Source organism: Rhagoletis pomonella, unplaced genomic scaffold, assembly GCF_013731165.1.
Source record: "Rhagoletis pomonella isolate Grant_MI unplaced genomic scaffold, Rhpom_1.0 Rhpom_scaffold_00005, whole genome shotgun sequence".
Lineage (NCBI taxonomy): Eukaryota > Metazoa > Arthropoda > Insecta > Diptera > Tephritidae > Rhagoletis > Rhagoletis pomonella.
This window is the reverse complement of record NW_023458559.1, coordinates 49,314,276-49,337,903: the sequence shown is the minus strand read 5'-3', so window position 1 is coordinate 49,337,903 and position 23,628 is coordinate 49,314,276. Positions and strand designations below refer to the sequence as shown.

Below are 23,628 nucleotides of genomic sequence, written 5' to 3'. Positions count from 1 at the left end.
TTTTTCGCTAAGTTAAAAATAAATAAAAATCAATTTGCAACCCCAATACCCAATACATACCGTTGCACTTTGTTCGTCGTCGGCGGCTAAGGTAACCTGTTGTGTTGTTGATTGCGGTTTAACCAGCCGATAACAATCAACAATCGCCGGTGTCCAATATGTACATACATATGTACATAGTTGTATGTATGCTGCAAGTGTGGCATCAAAACGAAAAAAAGGTTGGAGCGCGCGGTAAATTTAAAGCAAATAATCGAGAAAAAAACAACAACAAAAAATTACCAACCAGCTGACGAAAGTAAAATTTCAATGCGGTCAAACTTGCATGATTACAGTAATGATTATAGTAGTTGTATAAGTTGGAAACGGGAGCAGCTACAAAAAAAAAAGATAAAATAAAAAAAAATTGGGTCGCAGCAGAAAAACTTGGCTGACAAAATTATATGCTGGTGCTAAGCAGAATTAGGCGCCGTTTTTTGACAATAAGTGGATTGTTTTAAATTGAAAAGCAAGCAACTTAACCGCGAGTCTCTCAAAACACTTTTCTTCAAGTAAAATAAATTTAATTGACTGAGAATTCGTAATGCTGGCAAACCGTGGGGAATTACACCCAGCAAATGAGGAAATTTACACGAAGCGTTGTACAATGTAGGTATACTTCCATTAATTGCGCTTATTTTAGTAAATACATCATTTCGGCTTAATAAGCCCGCTGAGTTCTGAATTAATTTATTAACTATGCGCGTGAATAAAGGCGACTCTTGAAATATGAAAATTAAAGCACAGTTACGTGTTACAACCAGGCACCGAGAATACGTTCCGGTTTTGGTTTAGTTCTGCATAAGAAGAAAACGTAATGTCAAGAACGTTCCTACAAAAGAACCAAATGGGCACAAAAGTAATAAGAGCAGTTTGAATGGGAACAAAATGAGAATAAAAAGTTCGGAAACGTTTCCGTAAAAAACAGAATGCGAACGAAACTTTCGGGAACGTTCTCAAGAAGAACAGAATGAGAACGAAACTTTCGGTATCGTTTCCAATGAGTACAAAATGAGAAGGAACGTATCGAGAACGTTTTCAGGGAGGATCAAATAAGAACGTTTTACTAGAGAACAAACGAGAAGAAAAGTTTTGAGAACTTAAAGTTAAGAATGAGAGTAGCGTCTGCGTGTTGGGGTGAAAAATTGTTGAATTGAGAACCATGATTGTTAATTCTAAGCCATAAAAAAAGCTAGATCATTTCAACTTCCGGATTGTTTATCATTAGGGTTAACTGCCCATTTATGAAACATTTGTTTTATTTTCTGTGGAAGAAAAGTTCGTGTCTTAAGTCTTTCGTTGACTTAATTTGCATACTTATTTTTCTGTTCTTATTTGATTAAATTAAATATTGAAACATTTCAAACTAATGGGACGCTATGAGAAAAATTTTGTTCTCGCTTCCATTCTTCGCGAAAAGTTCACAGAATATTTGTTCCCGATTCGTTCTCTGTCAGAAAGTTCCTGAGACATTAGTTCCCAAATTGTTCTTCGAGAGAAAGTTCCTTAGACTTTTGTTCCTGGTTTTTTCTCTTCACATTTGTTCCCATTCTCTTAGAAATGTTCCCGAAAGTATTGTTCGCATTTTGTTCTCTTAGCGAACGTTCCACACAGGGTGTTGTTCTTAAATAATTCCCCTTTGAGAACGTGCTCGAAAGTTTTGTTCTCACTTTCGTTCATGTGAAAACACTACCGAAAGTTTTGCTCTCATTTCGGTTTGAGTTTTAGTTAGTTGATTAAAAAGCAAAAAAAACGAGTCACTAAATCAGATTCTCTGCTGCTTTCTCAAAAAAAAAAGTACTAAAAATCACCGTGTTAAACGAAGCCCTTGCTCTAGTAGGGTCTAAAGCACTTCAAATGTAACAATATTTATCTGGCAGGAATTCCAACCCTAATTCACATTGCATAACTACTAAAGAATGCATTACCAAGAAAAGCAGCTTCTCAAGGCCACCAACAGTTTTCCAGTACATATAGCATCTTGAGTTTACCCACCAAATACCTAATTAAGAGATTTTTTAAGGTTTCCAACTTAGAACAAAATGATGCTGGTCAAGACGATTGGTAAAACTTTCCTTGTAAACAACCTTGTTGTCTTCAAATTCGCAAGTGGCAAACATTGAGGAATAAAAACAAATTAAATAAGCTTCGAATTAATCTGAAAAGCTAACTATAAATGCGTCCTTAAAACTTTTTCAAGTAGCATAGTGGCGATTACGTTGGTTCAGGCCTCACGATCTGGGATTTTCCCTCGAAGTCCCGGTGTTCCACAATACTCATGGAATTATAAAGTCTGCATCTTTCCAACCCTAACATTTTCTCCAGAATGCCTGTACGGAGCATTTTGTTATAAAAGGTATAGCTGGAAATGGGCAAAAGCAGGCAGCTGCAACTTGAACGAGTTCATCAAAAAAGTTTAGCTTAGGAGCGCCTATATAGCCGCAAGTATGTTCTCATTGCACCTGAAACTGAGCTGCTTGCCTTTTGAGTTTATTGTTATTTTTATCGACATTTTTTGAAAGCATCGGTAGCGATGATCATTCTACAAGACTACTCTATTAACCTCGAATTAAGATAGCACGGCTGATCAAAGTAGTTTCTGTTTGTCCAGATGTATCTTGTAGTATCTTAGTATTTTTGTGGAAAAATGTTGACAAATAAATTTTAAGTAAAAAAATATCCAATAAGATATTTCTTTGGTACTTCTTTAAGCAAAAACATAAAATTTTTAATGAAATTTTGAAAAATATAACAATCAAAGCAAACTTTTTTTTACGAACATTTTATATTAAATCGGTTTATACAACAAAATGTAAAAGAGTTGAAAAAAATATTACACATTTTTTAACAAAACTTCAAATGTGTAGAATTTTTGAAGTCGTTTAAAAAATTTTCACAAAGTTTCAAACAAATAATCAAATACAATTTTTCTTTGGTACTTCTTTAAGCAAAAACAAAAAATGTTTAAATAAAATTGTCAAAAACTTTAGCAATCAAAAAAAAATACATTTAAAAAAAAAGAATGTAAAATTAATTTCTTAAAAAAATAGTTAAAAAAAATTATACAAGTAATTTCGAACACATTTTTTAACAAAACTTCAAACGTGTAGAATTTTTAAAGTCGTTTACAAAATTTCCACAAAGTTTAAAAAAAAAAACGAAAAAAATTTTTCTCGGTTGCATGAGATTGGTAAATAAATTTTTTTAATATAACTATCAAATAAAATACTGTAAACTTTTGTAAAAAAAAAATTAAAAAATACAGAATTTAAGAAAAAACTTAAAAGTAACTCTTTAAACACGAGCGCTTTTGTGTAAAATTGAAATAAAAAAGTCCAAAAACAAATTATTACGCACTAAATGTTTGCAAATTTTTATTTTTTTACCACTGAATTTCAAACCAAAGTCGCTTATCGAGCGAAATTCTCAGATAATTAACCCAGTAAGAAAATTCAAGTACTATCTTTCGAAAAACTACAAAGCCAAGGTTAAATTTGTACATATCTTCTTGCGACTGCGGGTTAATGCATTTAAGAGCCCACCTTGGCTCTCAGTTAGCCACCACACGAAGAACTGCATTCATTACATCTGGGAGAGTAGTGCTGTATTTTCCTGCATATATCATTGCTAGGTCGTATACGTAATTAACGGCATCGAAACCACATTTGTACGTATGTACCAGTTGCCTGGCTAGAATCCCGACTACAACCAAAGCATGATTATGCAACACTTGTGGCTATAAATTTATCTTTGTATACAGTGAAAGCTCTCATAGAGGGACGCTCTAATAAGCGGACATCTCCTATAAGCGGACACTTTATTGGGAACGAACAATTTTTAGCTTTTTTCTATACAAAATACTCTCCCATACACGGACTTTCACGGACGCGGACACTCAAAAATGTCCAGTTATGGAAAAAAATAAATTTCCCATAAGCGGACGTGAAGCTCTAACAAGCGGTCAATTTTGTTTTTTTTTTCAGTCAGATGTTGACTTTTGCGCTTGTACATATGTATATGTACACAAGAACAAAGTCCATATTCAATGATAATTTCTTTTCTAGAAAAAGGGTTGCCTTTTCGTTGCCTTCTACTTTCTGCTTGAGCGAAGCGGGCAATGAGCTTTGTCGGTAGGAAAGAAAACGCCATAAATTCGAATTTATTTTTAATTTATCCTGTTTCTGTCTAATGAAGAATAAATATTATTTTAATTAAGAAACCCGAAATTTAAATTTTTTAATATTGAATTTAAATGCTATTTTTTACGGAATTCCCATAAGCGGACACCTTTCATAGGCGGACAAAAAGTAGGTGACTAACGGTGTCCGCTTATGGGAGCTTTCACTGTACCTTGAAAATACCAAATATCACTCATACGACATGTCAACTGGCTGCGTTCTTATTTACAGTATTTCAATAACGTATGTAATTAGTATATTCGATGCCTTAGGAGCGATTTCGGTCGAACCCGGCCAAATGGTTTCTAAAAGAGCTGACGAAGTTACAAAAGTGTGACGCATCTGCCGGTTGCCATATGACTATTCGAAAACAGTGGCAAGAAGCTAGCAAGGAGCAATGAACTGCTGCTTACCAGAACTTCATCAGATGAGCTCTGATCTTAGTTTTTCTTAGTTTGCTCTCATTCTCCTCCTTTCGAAAAAGCAACTGAAGCAAGTCGGCTAATTCAGTGATATGAGAGGGATTTTGTTGTTATTTATACTTAATGCTCAATTGTCATAGTTGGGCCCTGAATTTCAGTAGGTACGAAAACACTGAAATGATTGCTTTTTCCATTCGCTCTAAGCAGAAAGTCCCCACTGTCCTTATTTTGTTTGCGTTTAGAAAAGTAGTAGTCATTTCTGTGGAATTTATACTTAGAATGAAAGTGCCGAAAGTGCATTCAGCAATTTTAATGGCATAAAATCAATAAAAATCGATGACTATAGATATAAAAGATTCCTTGATTACGGTTACTTTTGCATACCGTCTTCAAACGTTGCTTCAGTCGGCGACTGGTATCTATACCCATTTCCTACCACAAATTTTAATTCTATGAATTAAAAAAATAAAAACTAAGTTCTTCAATCATTACAAGATATTCACGTCCCTCCAGAAGATATAGCCATAGAACAGAGGTTAAGAATTTTGTTCGACGGCATCGTGCCCTTAGTCCTACATTTTTGTAGAGCAATTTTAAATAGTTAGCTGCCAAACCCCATCACGTTATTTTTTTTCTCAATAATGATCAAGAGCTTCAGGGGCTTAAATATGTACATAGGTATATTGACAAGGTAAACAATTACCAAGATTATATGCGTGTTGAGTGGATAAATGGTTTTTTTTTTAATGGGACATCAATTTTATATGTATGCTGTATGTAAATAAAAAAAAGGAAATTTACCCGCAAGCGTGCAGGAATAAATGTAAAACATATTCAACTAAAGTTTAAATATTCGCTAGCTGCTTCGATAACTCGCAAGAACCGGTTCGATGACATAACCATTTTTGGGTTTTTGGCAATTTTTTTGACACAAATAAAAGAAAACAAATCCCCGCTTAAATAAAGGAGCAGCATTTAATGAATACGAATGCGAATGAGTGAGAGATAAGCAAAGATAAGTAAGGAAAAAACTAAAATAAAAAGTAAACTTAAAAAGAAAATAAGAAGCCTTTGTAACAGTGAACAACCTGCCACCGTGTGTGTATGTCCATATTACATACATATATGATGAAACATATGCCAAAAATGAATCTGTTCAAAATTTTGAAGTCATATGAAACAAGTAAAGGTTCACCGCGCAGCAAACAATGAACAGCAATGAAGTCCAGTGGTATGTCGACGTGTATGACATATGTAAATGTCTGCATATAGCAACATACAAACGTATGCATTTATTTTGGTGCAATGGTCGTCAATACATACATATATATGCGCCACGATTGCAACTAAAGTGTTGTTTGCACTTTTATTACAAATGTTTTCGGAGTGCGTTTTTTTAATTTCTTTCATACTCGTATATTTGAAACACAAAAGGTGCAGCGAGCCGTTCATCATAAATTTGCGCATCTTTTCCTTTGTTTAGCCATAACAATGCATGGGAGGAACTGCCATACGTTGAGTAAAAATTATATGCGTTGGGACTCTAAATCTGGCTTGCAAATGAATCTGAATATGAATTTTTTGCATAAAAAATATTGGCAAAAAAAAACAGATTCTCCTTTTTTCCTTTCTGCAAAAACATAACATCTGTAAATAAAATTTTCGAAAAATATAACAAAACAAAATGGATTTTAAACAAAGATTTTATAAAAAAGCGGATTTTTACAACAAAATTTAAAATTAATTCCTTAAAAAGAGTTACAAAAATATTACAAATAATTTTCGAATACTTTTAACAAAACTTCAAAGTGTAGAATTTTTTTAGTCCTTTAAATTTTTCAAACGTTTCAAAAGAAAATCGAATCAAATTTTTCACGGATTCATGAGATTTCTAAGTAATTTTTATTCTATTTAATACAACAATGTCGGCCGCTGTGGTGTAGTGGTAAGCAGTGCGCGCTTCCACTCCGCAGCACCTGGGTTCAAACCTTGGTCAAAGCAACATCACAAAAAATATAGAAAAAAGGTTTTTTCTTAACAGCGGTCGTCCCTCGGCAGGCAATGGCAAACCTCCGAGTGTATTTCTGCCATGAAAAACAGCTTCTCATAAAAATACAATCGCCGTTCGGAGTCGGCGTAAAACTGTAGGTCCCTCCGCTTTGTGTGACAACATCAAGGCGCACGCCACAAACCGGAGGAGAAGCTCGGCCAAACACTAACATATGTGTAAGCGCCAATCTATTATTATTATTATAATACAACAATCAAATAAAATATTGAAAACTTTCATGAAAATGATGTTATCACAAAAAAAGTACAAGATTTTTATATTTAAACTTAACTCTCAAGAAAGTGCTACTTTTGTGTTAAATTTAAATAAAAAGTATAAAAAAATATCACGCAAAATTTTCGCATACATTTTTTTATATCATACAAAAAAGTTGCGGCTTTTAGCCATTTAGAAATTTTAGTGAAATTTAAGAAATACAAATTTTCACAAGTACATCTGCAAACATATTAAATTTGTATCTAAAAGCCGTTTCTTCAAGTAGCTTTTAAATGTCACTGACCTATAACTACAAACAATTTTATCACAAAATGTGTTTGAAGGCAGATCAATTTTTAAATCTAATTAAGAAAACGCCCAAAATCTTATTGTAAAAATTAAAAAATTAAAAACTCTCGTTAAATAAAATTATTGAAAAAATTACAGGATTCTTTAAAATAAATTTTCAAATTAATTTGAATTTAAAAAAAAGTTTTACAAAAGCTACAGGTTGTAAAGGACAACAATACTTTAAATTGATTTTCTAAAAGAAAGCTATGTATTTATTTACATATCGCACACCTAGATCTAATCAGCGATCAACTAAAAAACAATTAAGGACGATTTTTTTGCATAAATCAATTCATACGACTTACCTCCAACTAATTCAAATAATTTTTCTTCATGATTATATACACTAACTAAAAAATTAGTGTTATGTATATTTGTTTTTTATTTTACGTTGAATCTATGTGTGCGATATTAATGTGTAAAATTTAAAATAAACAATTCCAAAAATATATGTATATTAATTTTTTAATTTGGACATTTAAGAAAATCAACAACAAACAAAAACTCCCACTAAAACGAACGAAAAAGTTAGTAAAAAACTTTTTTTCAAAAACAATTACAATAAATTAAAACATTGAAAAAGTATTAAAAAACTTGCATGAGAAATTACTGTGAAAAAACATCTTTATTGAAGCATAATCTCTTTTACACAGAGGAATTTTCAAGATATTTTTCTAAAAAAGCTTGTAGGAAAAACAAATTTTATAAAACAACTTTTTTTAATTCAATAATTCCAAAAGATATATGTATAACAACTTGAAAACGACATTTAAAAAATGCGAAAACTTGCATAAAACTTAAATATTATAATTTTGAAAACAAGAACAAAACAAGATGAATTTTAGCTCAAAACTACTTAGTTCACTAAAAATTTGGTATGTACCAAAATTTTCTAAAAAGAATAAGTCTCAAAAATTAATATAATAAATTAAAATGTAAATATTTTTAATTTTATATTTGAGAAAATCATCAAATAATTATTTTTACTTTGTCTAACAAACAAAAAATTTAAGAAAAATTAGTTCATAAAATACAACTTAAAAGTAATGCGAAAGCTTTAATTGGAAAGGACATTTCAAAAAATAATGCGAAAACTGTCATACTTTTTTTTAATATAAAAGTTATGAAAAAACAAGATGAATTTTAGTTAATAATTTTATTAGCTGAGAAAACGTTACATAAATTTTCTAAAAAAGGTAAATTTTAAAATTTAAATTTTTAATATTTTCTCTTTTGAGAAAATCAACAAGCAATTATTCTCAAACTCATAGGCACATCCAGATTTTTTCGAACAGATCTTTTATATCATATTTCCATTCAAAAGCCACTTTCAGTCCTTTGTCGTGCAATAGTCAATAGCAAATAAATAAGCCAGCGCTACAAAGTAAAAGTTGCCGCTAAGCAGCTGCCAACAAATATGTATAAAAAAATGCAGCACTTTGAATTCGCCACAAAACAAAAACAATGCACAAGGTGAAGTCTCGCCGCAGCGCGCTGGAGGCATGTGTGTCGGCCTTTGCCAAAAAGCTAATAGCCAACACTTTCGTGTTAAAGTTTCACAAAATAGTTGCAAATATTTACCAACGAAATGAATGCACGCGATTGATTGCCTTTCCATTCATACCAGAGTACCATTAGCTAAACCGCTGGCAGAAGAAGCCACTTATAGGTGCATGAATTAGCTATTCATGAAGGTATGAATGCACATAAATGGTAATGTAAATGTAAATATGTATGCGTGTACTTTCAACTCCAAACGCTACAGCCATTTATTTTCAAATTTGTTAAGTAAACATTCTCCTTAGCGGCCATTTTTACCAATCAATTGGCATTAATTTAAATTTCCACACACGTTCCACTGCCAATACCACTGCTGCTAACACTAAATTTGTACTTGGTGGCTAGGCTCGTGCATGGCATGGCAAAGAAAAAAACAGAAAAACAAGCCACCAAGTGCATTCATTGTCCATTGCTAATGGGACGAACCTGAGTATATATAGTACGTATAATCATTTGCCTTTCTATAGGCTTAGCATAAATATGCATAGTTTGTAGGTATGACTTTGTGGTTTTCTACGCACTGCGGCTTAGGCATCAAACGCGCTTGCGCAGCTATGTATGTACGTGCCGCTCATAAGTGATGATCTATGTATGTATTAGCCTTCAACATTTTAAAGTAATTCACCATAAAATGTGCTGCGGCTGTCACTAGCGGTGTTTTAGTCACTGCCAGCGACCAACGCCTGCCTGCCTCGCCGCGCCTGCTCTCGGTTGGTCGCGTGTATGCCATCTGGCGATCACTCTTCACTACAATAAAAGCGATAGCGGTAATAGAGCGTACTTTGTTTTTATGTTTTAGATAGGTTTTTCTATTTATGTGTTTTTTACCCATCTTTGTTGGTGCGTATAGTATAAGTATATTTTATTAATTTATAGCATTTCCACGCTTTGTGACTGAATTATGTTGGATTCGTTGTTTGAATAACAAATACGAAAAATAATTATTTCCACTTTCAAACCGTTAAGTTCATTGACACAAACAAGCTTATGTTACCGCTATTTCCCAAACTGTACAGTAAATTATTAATAAAAAAAAAAAAACAGAAATATTTATGTAGATATCATTGCATTAAGGAAATGGGATTGGCCATTGAACTATTGCATTTGATAAACTAAGTTTAATTGCAGTACGATAAAAAATAAATTAGCTGCAATTATTTGTGTTAGATTTAATCATGAAAAATAATGTCAGTAACAAGCGAATATCATCAAAAATAAAAAAAGAGTTTACATAGCGGAAATTGTAACATTTTAATACATAGCAATAAAAAAGCACTTTTCGCATCTTCGATAAATTAAGATAGTTAAAAGCACGGATGTGTGAGAACACAAGATACACTGCGTCCCAAAGTTCTCTTGAATCTCCGAAGCGAGTGCCTAACCCTGTGTGCCCAAGATACGCTCGGCTTCCGTAATCAATTCTACTTAGAAGAGTCTGGTAGTCGAGTGCCTTATTACTAATGGTTTGACCATTGGAGCATTGACATAAAGCCAAGACCTGATAATTCGGAAGTTTCCTCGTCCTCAAGACAGAGCCGGCATTCGGATTCTGCTATAACACCTATTCGGTGCATATGAAATCGTAGTTGATTTTGGCCCGTTAGTTATAAGTTCCCAGAGAGTAGCCTGATGTAATTTCCGCTTAATTAAATGACATCCGATTTATTGAAAGAGTAGTCGAAGAGTCCGGACTGGCTGTGGCCAACTACCGCCACTAATTATCGTTCTCGAAGAGGACCAAGAATGCTTCTCGCAACAACTCGTTAGCGACCTCATTGCCTTCGATCCCACAGTGGCCCGGCACGCAGCAAAGAGTTGGCGCATTTTTTGCTGCCAGAAGTATGTGAGAGCGCACGGATGTCTGTTTGGCTATATGGAAAGGTAACTGGAAAGTCGCGCTTTAAACCCTTTTCAAGTTTTAGTTTCGCGCAGGTTAAGATTGCTAAGACTTCAGCCTGGAACGTCGTGGGCCATCTGCCCATAGGAATTGCGAGTTTAGTGCTAGGTCCATAGACACCTGCTCCGGGTCTGTCTTTCATTTGCTCAATCTTCATTTGGAACTGTCTGCCAAAGCAGATTTCTTTAGTTATGGAATCAGAAATTCCGAATATTTCTAACCTTGGCGTCTTCCCAAGAATACCTGCATGAAACTTCTTTGTGTAGTACCAGTCGTTAGATAGTTGAAATTGCAGGATTCGATACGCTAAGCTAAAATTGTAATCGGAGTTTAAGCAAGTGTTTTCTCTAACTCGCTGGAGGAAAGAAAAACGGTCAGTCTGCTTAGATTTACTAACGTTTTCGAGACAGTGTAGTACCTTACGCCAGCTTCAAGGTAAATTTTTCTTGAAACGAAAGCAGTTTAAGGAGTGTAGAACTATTTTGCAAGGACCACATTGACCTCAAGTAAAGATCAAATCTAATTCAAATCGCGATTGTATGCAAAGAAAAGTTTCTTCACAAAATTCAACAAAATGAATCGGAATACAACTTCAAAACAACAAGCGACGCGTTCACTGAACTCTGACTTGACATTGCGATTAGATTTTAGTGATTTTAGTGATAGATTAGGGTGGGTTTCCTTGCTCCATTGGGGGCGTTGCTATTGTTAAATATATTTCCAATGAACTCAGCTAGAACGCTCAGAGCGTTGTCTAGCTGACTTCCTTCTTCGTTCGTGCTGCTTCTACTGGCAGACCTTTAGCGTTACTGAATAAAATCCCCACCATGGCCTTTGAGCAGTGGAGGGGAAGCATCATTAATGACGAGACTAAACCTTCATTGCTTTTACTTGACCTCACCAACTGGGTTGACTTATTTAACTATCGATCGCGTTGAGCCCTGATTGATGAAACGACCATTTTAAAAACTTTGGAGCAGAAGGCGTGCTAATTTGGGTCATTCCGCTGCCGAAGAACCAGAGCAGTGGGCCACCCCGAAAGTTTAATAACTGTCCATGGGTAAACTCCCCTCACCTACGTTGGCATAGTCTATTTAGAATAATTATTCGTTTCTGGTCCTGCAACGTCTACAGAATTCATTGTAGGCTATGTTCGGCATTCTGGCGTGAGTGATAACCGATTTTTACTGAGGATAGGCCAAGTTCAAGGGAATCAGCCAAGTACTTTCGGATGCTGCATTTTTGCAAAATAAACAATTTAATATTTGTAATCAAATATTTTATCAAAAAAACTCTGCCCATCTACTTATTTTCTCATGCAAATATTTCTCTCTCATTTTGTCTTGCAGATATCGACAATGACCCCAATCGCGCTCCACCCTGCGACCCCACTGTGTGCGTATTGCCCGATTGCTTCTGCTCTGAGGATGGTACCTCGATTCCCGGTGATTTGCCGGCCAAGGATGTACCCATGATGATCACCATTACATTCGATGATGCCATCAACAACAACAACATTGAATTGTACAAGGAAATCTTCAAGGGACGCAAGAATCCCAATGGTTGTGACATTAAGGCTACCTACTTCATTTCGCACAAATACACCAACTACTCGGCGGTGCAAGAAACATCGCGTAAAGGACACGAAATTGCTGTGCACTCCATAACGTAAGTGTAAAAGTAACCTCTGACCAGATAGTAGCAACACTAGCCAACTAGCGAGAATAATTCCATTGTTGTCTTAGACAAAAAAAATCAACCAATAAAATTTGCATTTAAGAAACTTTAATCAGTTAGTAGCTCAACAACAAATTTTCAACAATTATTAACTGTCTTTCCTTCCATTTCTTGCACCTTTTCCCTCCCTCTCCACAGTCACAACGATGAGGAGCGCTTCTGGTCGAACGCCACCGTCGATGACTGGGCTAAGGAAATGGCTGGCATGCGCATCATTATCGAGAAATACGCCAACATTACTGACAATTCGGTGGTGGGTGTACGGGCGCCATACTTGCGTGTCGGCGGCAACAATCAATTCACAATGATGGAAGAACAGGCTTTCCTCTATGACTCCACAATCACTGCACCGCTCTCGAATCCACCACTCTGGCCGTACACCATGTACTTCCGCATGCCACATCGTTGCCATGGCAATCTGCAAAGCTGCCCAACTCGTTCGCATGCTGTGTGGGAAATGGTCATGAATGAGTTGGATCGTCGTGAAGACCCCGCCAATGATGAATACTTGCCCGGCTGCGCTATGGTTGACTCGTGCTCAAACATTTTGACCGGTGATCAATTCTATAACTTCCTCAATCACAATTTCGATCGGCACTACGATCAGAATCGTGCACCATTGGGTTTGTATTTCCATGCCGCTTGGTTGAAGAACAATCCAGAATTCTTGGACGCCTTCCTCTATTGGATCGATGAGATCTTGGCCAATCACAATGATGTGTATTTCGTGACCATGACACAGGTCATCCAATGGATGCAAAATCCACGCACCATCAGCGAAGCCAAGAACTTCGAGCCATGGCGGGAGAAGTGCGTTGTTGAAGGCAAGCCAGCCTGCTGGGTGCCTAGTACTTGCAAGCTGACCTCCAAGGAAATTCCCGGCGAGACCGTCAACCTACAGACTTGTGTGCGATGCCCGAACAACTACCCATGGGTGAACGATCCAACCGGTGATGGTTTCTTCTAAGTCAGCGCGCTCACCTGTAATGGCGCAACTGCAGTTTTGTTTTGTTTTTTTATTTGTTTAAGTATTCTAACTTGGCAAAAAGGAGTTGTGCTCTAGCTATTAATAATAACTGCTCTCTTTACAACTACTGCCTACTACACTACTCTCTTTTATTTAAATTTTTTATTTTCTTTCTTTTTCTACTTTCTCTATTTCCGCTTTCAATTTTCTCATTTTCTTATCATTTGTAAATATATTTTTACCGTTAACTGCCGCTCATAGTAAACGAAGTTAAATCGAAACTAGTTTTACGGTTTTCAACAGCGCCACTCTGCAACTCTGCAACTCTCCAATCTCCACTTTATTCCTATTCACTTTTTTACCCTTTCCACTGAATCTACATCTCTCTCATTCCATTATCTTTGCTCTAATTATGCAAGACTTTTATTATTTGACTGACCTTCGAGCTGTCAAGTAATTATTGGCAACTACTTACTTACACCTTTCGATATAATGTACTCCGTATTTGGGCCACATAAAATAATTTGGCGCTCAAGGTCGTTGCTGTGTTAATTTTAAAGTTACGTAAATCGAACAAAATACTATGTACACACAAGAAAAAGTAAACACGAAGGAACACAATAAGAAGAAAGAAAGAAGAAGATGTAGCGGTAAAAAAAAACTTCCACTTATGATATCAAATACTTTCGATAAATACTCATTTAGCCACCACACACACACTCACACACAAAATGTTAGGGAGAAAAGATGAGACACAAAGGCGTTAATGCGAAAATGTTTAATTTGTAGTATGTTTTATTGTACGTATATTTAAATATTTTTTATTACATAATTTTTAATGTATGTGAAACTTTCCTTCAATATCATTCAAGTATGTTGATTAATTGATTGATATAAAGATTTGTGAAGAAAATAAATAAAACAAATAAAGAAAAAACTATAAATAAAAAACTGTGTTTTTCTACGACATGCGGAAAGATTAGGAGCACCATTTTTTTTTAATTTCACAATAAATTTTAGAAATTTTTGGTGATTTTTCTAAGTGAGCCATGAAAAAAATAATGAAATGCAGAAGCCACTAAAAAAACATTTCAAAATAAAAAACTAAGAGTAAAACTTCGCCTTGATCCTAACCTTTCTCTTTATCTGTATCCTTATATTTATCTTAATCTTCATCTTCATCTTTGTCCTTATCCATATCTGTATGTTGTTGTTGTTGTTGTAGCGGTTCCAACAACCCCGCCCAGATCCATATCTGTATCTTTTTATTTAGCTTTTATTATTTAGCTTTTTTTATTTAGCTTTTTATTTAGCTTTGTCTCTATCTATATATTTATCCTTATTTTTATGTTTATTTTAATCTTGATCTTTATCTTTATTCTTGTCTTTATCTTTGCCTTTATCTTTATCTTTGACTTCAACTTTCTGTTTATCTTTTTCATCATCTTCATCTTCGTCTTTATCTTTACCTTTATCTTTATCTTTAATTTCATCTTTCTGTTTATCTTTTTCGTCATCTTCATCTTCGTCTTTATCTCTTTCCTTATCTTCATCTCCACCTCCATCTTCACTTTTATCAGCATCTTCACTATATTGTCAATCTTAATCTTTGTCTGTCTTATTATTTTTGTCCTCATCGTTGCATTTTTCTTTGTCTTTCTATTTATCTACGTCGTTATCATTGTCTTTGTCTTTTTCTTTGTCTATATCCTTCGTTCGTTTCTGACCATGAATTCGCCATATATGTAGGTACATTAGGGTGGTCCAAAAATGCACGTGAAAAAGTAAAGTCGGAATTTTTATGCTCTCACCCCCTAGGATTGTTCTATACCGAAAAAATATACCCTTATTATTTTATTTTGAAATCAAAAAATATTTATAGGTCGCTCAAAGCGCCCAAAGTTTTCCATGTATTTTATATGGGGAAAAACAACTTTTCATAGAAATTAAATAGAATAGTTAAAAATCAATATTTTTCTACCAGAAAACTCTGTTTATCCGCTGGAGATTCCCAATAATAACACCCAATTGTTTATTTAACCATTTTTCATTGCAGCTATAATTTATAGGTCCGCCAAAAACCCACAAAAACCCCAAAAAATGTAATGGGGCGACCAATAAAAAATCGTTAGTATTAAAAACTAGTTAAATAAACAATTGGGTGTTATTACTGAAAGTCTCCTGAAGAGAACCAGAGTTTTCCGATCGAAAAATATTGTTTTTCAAGAATTCTATACCATTTCAACGAAAAATTTTATTTTTCCCATATAAAAATACATGTAAAACTTTGAGCGCTTTGAGCGACCTCTAAATAGTTTTTAATTTCAAAATAAAAAACAGGGGTATACTTTTTTCGATATAGAACAATCCTATTTTGCTGTTTTTGGACCACCCTAAGGTACATACTCACAGAAAATACCTTCACCGTGGCGTTAAATTTTTAACGCAAACATCTCTGAAGTCGCTTCAAAAAATTTTATTTAAAAATCAGGGCAACGGTTTTATGAAATTCAAAAACTTCAAAAAAAATAAAGTTCATAAAACAAATAAGAACACACTCTGAACGCAGTATGTACTGGGGAGCGGTGGGGGCCATAGACAGGCCAGGCTCTTCGGCTACCCGTTCAACAGAAAGGATATTATTTTAGAAAATGGAAATGACATCAGGCTACTTTCTGGGTGCCTGACTGGTCACAACCGGATTGCGATTCCACTTGCACCGGATCGCAGAGTCGGAATGCCGGCCCTGCCTTGAGGATGATGAAACTTCAGAGCAACTTTGGCCAGACAAAGACTGATCCATTTTAAATCTTCAATGGTCGAAAACTTTGCTACAAATAATTCGCCTAGCAAGGCCCTTTTAGGATTCATTTGGGAAGCCGAAGATATCTTGGTCACACCGGGTTAGGGACTCTCTTTTAAAGAGATAAAACAGGCCTCTCAGGTCGCGATGTCACTTGTTCTGTTAGACCCAAAAAGTAACTAACTAGCTAACTACATGAATCATCATTAACAATAATTTGTGGCGCGCGCCTTGCTGTTATCACAGAAAGAGGAGGAAGCTACCGTTTTACGCCGACTCTGTACGGCGATTGTATTTTTATGAGAAGCTCATAGTAGAAACACGCTCGGAGGTTTGCTATTGCCTGCAGAGGGGGGACCGCTATTAGAAATAGCTTTTTCTTTTCTTTTTTGATGTTAGTCTGAACTTCGGCTTGAAGCAAGGCCCTACGGAATGGGAGCGCGTACTGCCAACCCCCACACCACAGTGGCCGTCAATCATTAGATAATGCCACTAGACCGAATTTTCTTCGATCGATTTGTTAACCAAGATCCGATTCAGCGCTAGATTAATACTTGATAGGATTTTCCATAATGAAAATCTTTGTTAACAAAGTCTGGACATATTCAGGACAAACAACACAAGCCTACAATAAGTATACATGTACAAACATGCATACTATTCTTTTATGAAAAGTATATGTACTTGACATTGGCTCCTCCTTACGTTTTAAAAAAGGTCTGAAAAAAAGTTTCTCAGAATTTCTGTGTGATGATTGCCTACAAACGAAACCCAACCATAACGGGCATATCTACAAAATAATCATATTTTTTACGGATTTTGTACAAAAAAAAAAAAACCACAAACATTTAAAACAAGACATTTTTCTTAGCTTTAAAAATGTCTAAAAAAAAGCCACATGCGATAGACATAAAAACTAAATTCCCACGTCATAGCTTGATTGCTTTAATTTGTGCGCACGTTTCCAATAAAATGTCCACAATAACAATAACAATATAACCAGCTAAAAAACTTTAGAACCATATAATTAAATATTGGAAAATATACCATAAATTTATAACAACTTGATTTTAAGTATAGCATAATGAAAGTGAAGACAAATCTAATTAACATATGAACGACATTAGCATTTTTAATTTGTTATCTAAGGATATCAACAGCACACAGCATTCGAAGATACTCATATCGACCGAGAAGCAGGTTAATTTTTAGCCACCCTGCAGGTACAATATCAAGATGCTTCAAAAGAATTTTGATCATACATAATGTGCGTGTATAGGAATGTCAATCCCGGGATCCCGGCCTTTTTAAGGCCCCAAAAATCCCGGGATTCTTGGCAAATATTCCCGGGATTTTCGGGATTTGTAATTTGCACTGACGGCAATAATAGAAACTTCTTTTCTTGACCACTATTGGCTTTAATTATTTTTTTCTATTTAATAATTATAATTTGTTTTATAAATGTCTAGCTCATTATACATTTGCATGGGCCGAAAATCCGCTTTTTTAGAATTTTATTTGGTAATATCAAAAATATGGTTCATTATGCTCTAAAAAATATCTGTGTGAAATGTGAAAGTTTTTGGTCAATATCCTAGGCTCGCCCAAGTCCATCAAAGTTCAATTACTAAATAAAAAATTTTCTTAGCTAACTTCGATTCTCTACAAAAAAGGTCCATATACCTAATTGTGTAGGACTAATACTTTAGAAGATTATTGCAATTTTAGTAAAAAAATGTATTACTTAATTTATTTATTAATTTTTATTTTTTGGCCATATTGAACTTTGATGGACTAAGATATTGACCAAAAATTGTCATATTTCACACAGATTGTTTTTAGAGCATAGTGAACCATATTTTTGCTATTACCAATCAAAACATATAACACCGCGTCATAGTAAATTTAAAACACAAATATCAATATATTCGCGAAACCATGGGCCAAATATAGTAAAATTGCATTTATAGTTTTTCACTCTGACGTCAGTAATTCAAAAATTATTTAAAAAATTCAGAGAAATGTGCTTAGAGAAGAAGTATGGGTATCAAATTAAAGAGGAAATCCTGTAGAATTTAAGCAGATTCAAGTTTCTGGTGCAGAAGGACTGGTAAGTATTTAAAATGTCCTTTTAAAATTTTTGTCCTTGAAATTTCGCAATATTTGTTTTAGAAAAAATTATATGTTAAAGACCTCGTCCATCTAATTTTATCAGCTTAAAAATTACCTATGCGTCCTTGTGAATCCAAAAAATCAACATATGCATTAGGGCGAATCAATTTTGTTTTACTATGCGCCTACAGCATAGGAGGATTCTACGTATAATTCTAAGCAAATTTTCCAAAGAAAGCAGAGGTTTAAAATCAAATTTCGAAAATAGGTTTCGAAGAAAATGTGAAAATTTTCGCAAATTGGCAAAATCCAAATTGATTTTAGATCCATAGTTTCTTTGCCAAATCGATTTAGAACAACACCTAAAATCCTTCTGTAGTTTACGCGCTCTATCGAAAAAATCTCCCATACACATTCGCCCGCCCTAATATACAAATATTTTGTTTGGGCCCCGACGTAATTTGTTGTACATACAAAATTTAAGACTTCCACGAAAATTTCAAAATTTTACACAAATTTTTAGGGCAGCGCCTACCAGGAATTGAATTGAGTCCACAAAAATATTAAGGGCTGGTTTCTTCAACTCAACTAAGTTTAGCCATTTTTTAGACTTAAGTCTAAAGTTAGCCTAATTTTTACACAGCTAATTCTTGACTAAGTCAAAAAAATTGGCTATACTAAGTTAAGTTGAGTTGGAGACACCAGCCCTAGAGCTGAAATACTGACTTAAATTTCTTCAAGGCAGACAATTTTGGATTTGCTAATTTTATAACCATTTACGATTTCCTATGGGCATTGACGAAATTCAAATTTGGGTAATAATGGGCTGGGAACCATAAAAAATCATTAACAAGTTCCCTTTTTATTTTATTTTTTCAGTTAATTTGCGCTATTCCGTAAATTTACTAAACACCAAACCAGACAAGTTAGGCAAACATTTCTTCTCATGTTAACCGTTCCATGCTCCTAATTATGGATTATCATAAAAACCTACTAACTTACTAACCAGTTTCATTCTTTAGTATATTTTTATAAATCAAATTTGTCCAGTCTTCAAATCTTCTTTAAATTTTAATAACGGATATGCATGTACATTTAGATGCTTGTTAGTGTGTGTGTGAGCGCCAATATAAAATTCCCTGCAGGGAAAGCTATTTACTAGTTGTAAACTAGAACTCTACCAGTTTGCGTTTCAGCCCAACTAGTTCACTTTCTATTCCTTTTCAATGTTAGCTACTGGTATTTTTAACATGGCAATGTTCTACAAGATGTCAATTATCAGGCTAAGCATCAGCATCTACTAGTAGAAATACTAGTAGCATCAGCCAGTTCAACCCCCGTGAAAAGCATAAGTATGCCATATTGCACGCGGCGCTCCAAAATTCGCCATGACCGATAGAGCAGAGCACTGACTGGTATTCCGTAGGTCCAAGGTTCGAGTCCTGGCGCAGGGAATTTTGTTTTATTATTTTTTACTTTAATTTTATGTATACATTTTTTTAATTAAATTAAAAAATTACTATAAACCTAAATAAAATAAATATATTAAAAAAACTTTATTTTTATTTGCGCCTGACTTGAACTTGTTTTATGGCGGTATTTCTTTACATTTTTCGGAATGAAACTAGATTTTCAAATTTGTAATTTATATTTAGATTGAAATAATTATATTAACTTACAATAATTTAATTTGAAAAATCTTAACGACCTCCAAGCGGACTCGAACCTACGATCTCAGAACCAGAACCAGTAGATAGTCTTCACTCGAAGCCCCAGCCGACATTTGTAAGAAACGCGATTAATTGCGTTTTATTTTTGGCTTTGGCAATTCAAAGGCAGATGTTGCTGAACGCTTAAGTTCTTCGAAATGTCGAACTGGCAGGCCATCGCTTTAGCACATACTAGTTAATGAACTGGTATATTTTCTGACAGGTTTCGTTTTTCACTGTAGGGTTGTTATGCTTTTCTACGTTTGTGTAATCTTTCAAATGACAGGCGAAACCAGTCCCACCGGCCAGCAGACACTAGGTACCAGTAGTGGCTCCAGCCGACGAGTGTTGCCGCATAGCCGCTAAAGCTGACGTTGGGCCGCAAATGAAATTGAATTTAAAATGTGTTTTGTTTTTTTTTTTAGTTTTTTTGTTAAATAAAAAGTGAAAATTTCAACAAAATGGCCAGCATTAGCATACTGAACTATTGAAACAAACCGTATGAATGTGTGTTTGTATGCGCGCTGGACCATCGTGTATGTATGTATGTACGTAGAAGAGAGGGGAGGGTGGCGCGATAGCGGCCGGCCAATTCGTGAATCCAGTTGTGCCACCCCAGCGGTACTTGTCTGAATACCAAATTAAAGCCGTTTCGCCGCCGCATAGCATCAGTGGACGGCGTGCGGTAATTATTGGATGTACCGTAAAGCTGGCTGCAGACATCCAACGGCGTCTTGAAGACATCAAGAAGCGAGCTTACTTGCTAGCTGGCTGTTTGGCTGGTTAGTTGGCTAGTCTATCCCTCTAGCCGCTTGCGCATGCGCTCTTTCCTCACCCGACTGTAATTTCAATTTGGCTACAATGTGGATGCTGCTGGCTGCGACATCAAGAGTAATTTTATTTTAAGTACGCTTATTTTGTATTCAGTCAACGCTAAAATAACATCGTTGCAGCTAATTTGTAAGCCAAAATTATTTCAGTCATTTTCGGTTTTATTTTTATTTTTTCTGTCATTTTTTTTTTTTGCTCACACCAATAAACTAAATACCGAAACAGCATCAGCAACTTAACAACAAAATATCTTGCCATATTTAACGTCATCATTTAGTTTTGTTTTCTTCATTTTATATGCATCATAATTATTTTTATTATTATTAACCAGTATTCATATGCAAACATACCAACCACCAAAAACCAACATGCATGCAACCATATCTCTTCGCTGGTTTTTTATTTAACTATACAGCAAGCCAGCATTTACTGGGTGCGTTAACTGGTTAACTGTTTTTGGCTGAATGCCTAGTTGCCAAGTTGATGTTGGAATTAATTTTATAATAATATCTACATACGTACATATATATGTATGTAGGTATGTGTGTATGTATATGCACGTATGATTGAAGAGTACCAATTGCGCTACGTCCGTTGTTTAACAGCATATCGTCGCCACTTTCGGCGCATTTGCATAACGACAATGTCAAAAAAGAAAAAACCCGTCTCCAAGTACGCTAATTGGTCACCAAAAACTAATCTCGTAGTTTGGCCAGTTTAAATATCAGAATTTGTTAAAAAGATTAACAATAAAAAGGCTTGTATCTTTGGATTTGATATGCCTTTAAAGTGTCTGAAGAATAACTGCTTAGTGACATGCAATGGCCACTGTATGACATTAAAACTATTGCGACAACATTCTTCGTCTTAAGTTCTGGCAGTTTTTATTTTAGTGGTTTTTAATTAAATTGGCATTACATAACATTAGAAAAATTTTATAGATTTCTAATGCTTGTTAATTTATGAATGCTAGGTAGTTATTTGTCCTTCACGTGGTCATAATTATCTATCAGCGATTTTGTAGCTTAAAGATTCAAGTGGGCTAAAAAAATTTGCCAACAGGCGGTGGAAAAAATATCGCCGGTGATACTTCAAAACGTTCTGTCACTTATTACCTCTGGTGCTTAATTGATCTGTTATCTGTATCTGATCACTTTTGGCAACTGTTCGTCATCATCAGCCAAAGGTAGACAGTTTTGTCATTCTTTTATTAGGGTGTACTGATTTGCAAATGCATTCCGGTGCAAGTAAGAGACCATCTAAGTGTCAAGGGTACTAATAGACATGACCGTTCTGCAGTATCACCGACGATATGCTCACAAAAAGTCCGTCTATTGTGGTGTGGCGACGGACAAACAAATAGGGACGCGACATTTTAAGAAGTTTTTGCTATTTTTTTTTTTACTATTCGCTATTTTTTATAACAGCAAAAACTACATATGTAGTCAAAATTTCAAACATTGTACAATATTTATACAAATTCGCCAATTTCGGCAAATATTCATAATAATTTGAAACATTTTATTCAGAATTAAATTAGTAAATGCCCGGCGTCATCGAGCTTAAAAGAATTTTTGTGCTGTTTGACATTCGTAATGTAATATTTTATTTATTTTTTCAATTTAATTGAATACAATTTTTTGAAACAGGTGGCAACCATCCTCAAAATTATTTTCGACAGTAAACTTTCCTAAGCCTCTTCAGTTTGATACCCATATTGTAATATTCAATTTATCTTCTCAATTAAATTAAATTAAATTAAAATTTTCAAACAGGTTTTTAAACCATTTTTTTTGAGAGCCATATTGCAATATTTACCTCATGATATCAATTTACTTGAACTTTAACTTTCAAACAGGGGGCAACTCTCTAATTTTTTCTTTCTATATTTTAAGCCAGACATCTAGCAATGCATCGGTGAAAACTGGATTCAAATCCATGCATTAGTTTTCGAGTGAAGCGCGTACAAATATACAGACAAAAATTCTAAAAATTGATATGACCTCTGTTACTCTAATAAAGACCCCCCATATTAATCTTTCTTTAATATATATAAGGCATCAGTCTGTTTCAATTGTATTATATATACCTATGTATAGATTAAAAAAATCTAGGTATGCGATTTTGTAGCGCCTTTAATTCTAGTGTGATAAAGTGCAAGTTTGAGGTAGCTGTTTGGCAGTTTTTTTCCTGACTATATTATGCATTCCAGTCCACATCAGTGCTACCCATTTTTTTGCATGAGCAACCAGCAGGATATGCCCCGTAAGCAATCTTGTACTAACTCTGCAATCTTTTTTTGTTAGCCATAACATGAACCGAGTATAGTTGCTTCCGCCGTTTTCGCAGTTTTGCAGGTGGTTAACATTCCATCTAGCCCTGAACCGCCTAATCATATTATCATATATTTAATTGTACAAGCGTTGAAGTGGTCTACGAAGGTATTTTGTCTGACCGAGAGTGATGCTGGTAGCGTTCTTGCAGTCTCATCTGCCATTTCTTTACCCTCTATTCCCTTGTGGCCGGGCACGCAATAGATATGCAGTCTCTGCCGACGGCTAGCCTGTCAATGGTTTCCCGGCTGCGAAAATAGGCTACAAACCTGCATACCAAATTTTTTCTAAAAAAAAAAAGGTTTGAAAATCGGAAATTCGGTCTCAAATGTTTTTTGTTGTATGGTGAGCTATACTTTTATAAACAAATAATAAACAAAATAAAATAGCCAAAAGCTTGTAATAATGTGCCGCCACTGTATA

The 23,628-nt window shown here is 34.8% G+C and overlaps 1 protein-coding gene across 1 annotated transcript; it reads left to right on the top strand.

Annotated features, from left to right (window-relative positions):
* The first annotated feature begins 12,037 nt into the window (after positions 1-12,037).
* Positions 12,038-14,247, top strand: LOC118739106 (chitin deacetylase 1). Its single transcript, XM_036470243.1, has 2 exons — positions 12,038-12,381; positions 12,589-14,247. The coding sequence occupies exons 1-2, from the start codon at positions 12,185-12,187 to the stop codon at positions 13,415-13,417; spliced, it is 1,026 nt and encodes a 341-aa protein (XP_036326136.1). The 5' UTR covers positions 12,038-12,184; the 3' UTR covers positions 13,418-14,247.
* Positions 14,248-23,628: the final 9,381 nt, after the last annotated feature.

What these genes read in the sequence shown, in the direction of transcription:
- LOC118739106 (XM_036470243.1), top strand. Translation starts at nt 12,185, where the DNA reads ATGATGATCACCATTACATTCGATGATGCCATCAACAACAACAACATT. An exon ending in ATTGCTGTGCACTCCATAAC is followed by an intron (nt 12,382 to 12,588) that starts GTAAGTGTAAAA and finishes CCCTCTCCACAG; the next exon opens with TCACAACGATGAGGAGCGCT.